This window comes from Morone saxatilis, unplaced genomic scaffold (assembly GCF_004916995.1).
Source record: "Morone saxatilis isolate NCDOM2014 unplaced genomic scaffold, NCSU_SB_2.0 Contig16, whole genome shotgun sequence".
Taxonomy (NCBI): domain Eukaryota; kingdom Metazoa; phylum Chordata; class Actinopteri; family Moronidae; genus Morone; species Morone saxatilis.
Genome location: NW_023339718.1, coordinates 5089208 through 5092866, shown reverse-complemented (window position 1 = coordinate 5092866; position 3659 = coordinate 5089208). Strand labels below are relative to the sequence as shown.

Sequence of the window (3659 nt, the reverse complement as noted above, 5' to 3'; positions counted from 1 at the left end):
TTCTGCCCTTCTGAGAGACAAGGTATAAAAATATCTCTCTTTTGAGTTTAGACACTTTCAACTGTCACGTGCAAACACAGCACAACAGCCACGAATCCTTTTCCATATCTGCAGCAAAAAGCTCAGATCTTTCTCATATCTGGAGCACAGTTACACACCAATTAAAGGCTTTTAAACATTCAGACTTTCTCAGACGTCTGCCTGCGAGTAAAAGATAAAAAGAAATAAAAGTGGAGCTGGTTTTAGAGGAAGCGAGTCCATGTTTCCCCCACAATGAGGCTGCCATGGAGCCAGTTTATCTCCTCGGCTTGATTAAGGAGGTTCCAGTCTCTCCCGTGTCGAGGCTTCAGAGTAATTAACGTCGGATTGGCCGACAGCGAAAAGACAGAGGAGAGGCCCCCGAGGGCGAGAAAACAAATGAGATCACCGAGGCGGCTGTCACGTCTGCCATACATCTATATTCTTATACAGGTGTGTTAATGCTGCACGGCCACTGCAGGAGGGAAGAGAAACAACAAGATCCAACATCACTGACACAGTGGAGCTGGTTCACAGTGTAACAGGCAGTAACGGGTAGTAACGGGGCGGGGCGAGTGAAGACAGACAGTAACGGGTATAACGGGCAGTAACAGGACAGCGTAACGGGTAGTACCGGGGCAGTAAACGGGTAGTAAGGGGCATAACAGACAGGTAACGTGTTAGTAACGGGGGCAGTAACAGACAGTACACGGCGTAGTAACGGGGCAGTAACGGGTAGTAACGGGGCAGTAACAGACAGTAACGGGTAGTAACGGGGCAGTAACGGGTAGTAACGGGGCAGTAACAGGCAATCAGGGAATTGTGAATGACTGATTTCCATCACAAATTAAATGTATTAATTTGTTGAAATTTGATCCCTCACAGTAGTTACTCTTCAGAAAAGGTAAAACAAAGCTTGTAATAAACTACAATAATAATAATAATAATAATGATAATAACAATACACTACAAGCCGGAGAGCTAACGTTATGCTACGATACACAGAGCTAACACTGCGTACGGTATATATATATAATATATATAAATATAATTTGACAGGATGTTTAACAAACAACATCTTTGATTTTCTGACTTTGCGATAAATGTGACGTTGTGTGTTTTTAGATATATTAATAACACGTATGTGCAGTTTATTTGGGGCTCTGAACCGAACTAACATGTTATTGTGTGCGTTACATCTCATTAGATATTACACTCGACCTGTCGATGAATCGTGCAGCCCCTCTGATGGTCGAGCTTTTTGAAACAATAAAAAATAAAATGGTGTTTGCTGCTTGATGACGGTGCGTTTTTGTTTGATCCGGTGGGTTTTAGAGATTTTCATCAGCCAAAAAGGCAGAAATAAAATCCCTGCTTATAGAATAAATAATCCTTGAATGAAAATCACCAAAAATGACGACACAAAAACACATTTTTAGATTTTTATCTCGTCTCTCGCTCTCTGGAGGTGAGAGTTAATAAAAACCTTTTCGGGGAAGAACAATATTTAGTGTTGTGGAGCCGAGGTCTCTGGGGCTTACAACCCATTACAGGGAGGGATGGAGGGGGCAGGAGAGAGGTGAGACTACCGGAGGAAACCAGGACGGACGTAGAGACGATGGATGGATGGAAACATCCAACAGCCCCGTCATACGAACAAGATAAGATTCAGGGATAATGCAGTGACACACACACACACACACACACACACTGGGAGTGGTGAGTCACGCTGGTACGACGCTGGCCTACTTTCTGTGTACCTGCATGTAGAGCCACCTGGACGAGGGGTCAGAGGTCACAGGGGCGGAGCTAGAGAAGCTGACTAGATTATGTATTTGGGATAAATGTCCTAATTTTGACAATTTATTGATTTCTAATGCCGCCTTTAGGTGTTAATACACAATGCTTTACTAATAATGTAATGATTTGAGTTTAAATATCTTAATTTAAGGGTAAGCAAATTAAATCAGAATATATTTCTAGAGTTGAACCGTGTATTCGGTGCAGATAATGTATTTTCTGCGAGTACTAAACAGTGCAAATATCTGTATAGCAGCATTTATAAAGAAAACTTGTTCCGTTAATCGTTCTCTTGTTGCTCCGTAAATATTTTACTTATAAATGTCGCAACTTCTGATCCAATCATATCAATTTTAGACTTAAAATCTTTAGGTAAGCCCCGCCCCTTCAGAGTACAGATAGAACAGGTAAAGAACCGGATAAGAGCTAACAGACTGAGGTTAAGATATAATGCTAGTGAACTGAGCCAAGCTGCTGCTAACGTTAGCTCAGCTTGTTTCTCTGATAACTTAAGATCCAGACGTCCGATGACTAAAATCCTTCATCCGGTTCAAATCTAGAGTTAAAAAGCACCAAGAGATCGTAAACAGTGGATGGTAAAACTGTGGCTTCAGACTGGATAAACAGTCTATGACAGCTCTTGCACGCAGGCAGCAAAGGGGGATATGGCGCCATCGACAGCCGGCGCGTGACAAGCTACCTGAGATAAACGGAGTCAGAAAAATTGTTGAAATGTAACATAACAGAGTTGTATACAGAGTAATTAAAGCAGAAAGTGTGACATATGGTGTATCTCTTTAAAGGTGCCACAGGTGCAGGTCTGGGCTGACCCTGCGGATCCGACATTAAACAAACAGCTGCTGTTGCGTTTGTAGGATCCCAGACCCCCCCCGCCCCGCCCCAGGGTCCCCCTCTCCTCACCTCCTCAGTATTTTGAGCAGACCGTCGCCGCTGCGTCCATCCTGCGGTCTTCTCAGCAGCTTCTGGATGTCTTTGATCCACGCCACCCGCTCTGTTACCGGGCTGTGGTTGGTCCTGGCGCAGCATCCGCCCGGCAGCCTTGTCTGATTTCAGCCATCAGCGCGAAGCAGAAATCCCCCCCGCCCGACCGCCCTGTCGCCTCCCCGGTACGTCCAACAGCCTGCGTCGCTTTCTGGAGAAATTTCATGTGTCCAGGCTGCTCTGCCTGCTCAGTCTGACCCCATTCTTACTATTATTACTATTACTAGTTACTATGTTATATATCCAACAGATGCGAGCTGTCTGGAATAGGACGCATCAGTCCATCAGACGCCCTCGTGCAGGCACGTATCCCGGTTGCTTCTCCCGGCTTCTCGCTCCCGCGGTATGTACGTGGCGCCTGGCTCGGATGAAGGAGGAATGCTCCGGTTGCTTCAGTCCTCCTCTGTCGTCCCGTTGTTGGCTGCTGTTGCGTTGGCTGCTCTACGCTGGGGGGCTGTTTTAAGGGCGTTTGTGCAGACGATGGAGCGTTTCCGACCGAATGCCCTGCATCTGGTGCCGCTGCACGTCTTCTCCTCCAGCTCAGAACTTGCCCTCCAGTGCAGGCGAGGAGAGGGGGGAGAGGAGGGAACGGAGGGAGAGGAGAGAGGGAGAAGAGAGGAGAGAGATGATGATGTTGGTTTTCATATCTGAGTGGACAGATAAAGTGTTTGTTGCAGCGTGTGAGGTCTGGACGCTTCGATTTATCTTCCGAGCAAAGGCTGAAGTTTCTTTTTCGTCCTCCAGTTTTCCAGCGAGCGCTGTGAACAGTTCATTTTATCTTTTGAGATAGTTTAGTGTTTTGTTGTTAGACAGTCAAGAGCTGTCAGAGATGGGCATCC

At 46.0% G+C, this 3659-nt stretch overlaps 2 protein-coding genes across 2 annotated transcripts in view; one reads left to right on the top strand and one right to left on the bottom strand.

Moving 5' to 3' along the window:
- Window positions 1-3023, bottom strand: part of lrrc75ba (leucine rich repeat containing 75Ba) — a 16582-nt gene extending 13559 nt beyond the window's left edge. The window contains exons 1-3 of the mRNA XM_035658183.1: window positions 3019-3023; window positions 2740-2853; window positions 1779-1794 (exon numbers count right to left, since the gene is read on the bottom strand). Coding sequence (XP_035514076.1) covers window positions 1779-1794; window positions 2740-2853; window positions 3019-3023 — 135 coding nt within the window. The remainder of the gene's footprint in view (window positions 1-1778; window positions 1795-2739; window positions 2854-3018) is intronic.
- Window positions 3024-3165: 142 nt separating this feature from the next.
- Window positions 3166-3659, top strand: part of ggt1a (gamma-glutamyltransferase 1a) — an 18475-nt gene continuing 17981 nt past the window's right edge. The window contains 1 exon segment of the mRNA XM_035658182.1: window positions 3166-3383. Within this exon segment, the coding sequence (XP_035514075.1) occupies window positions 3166-3383 (218 nt within the window).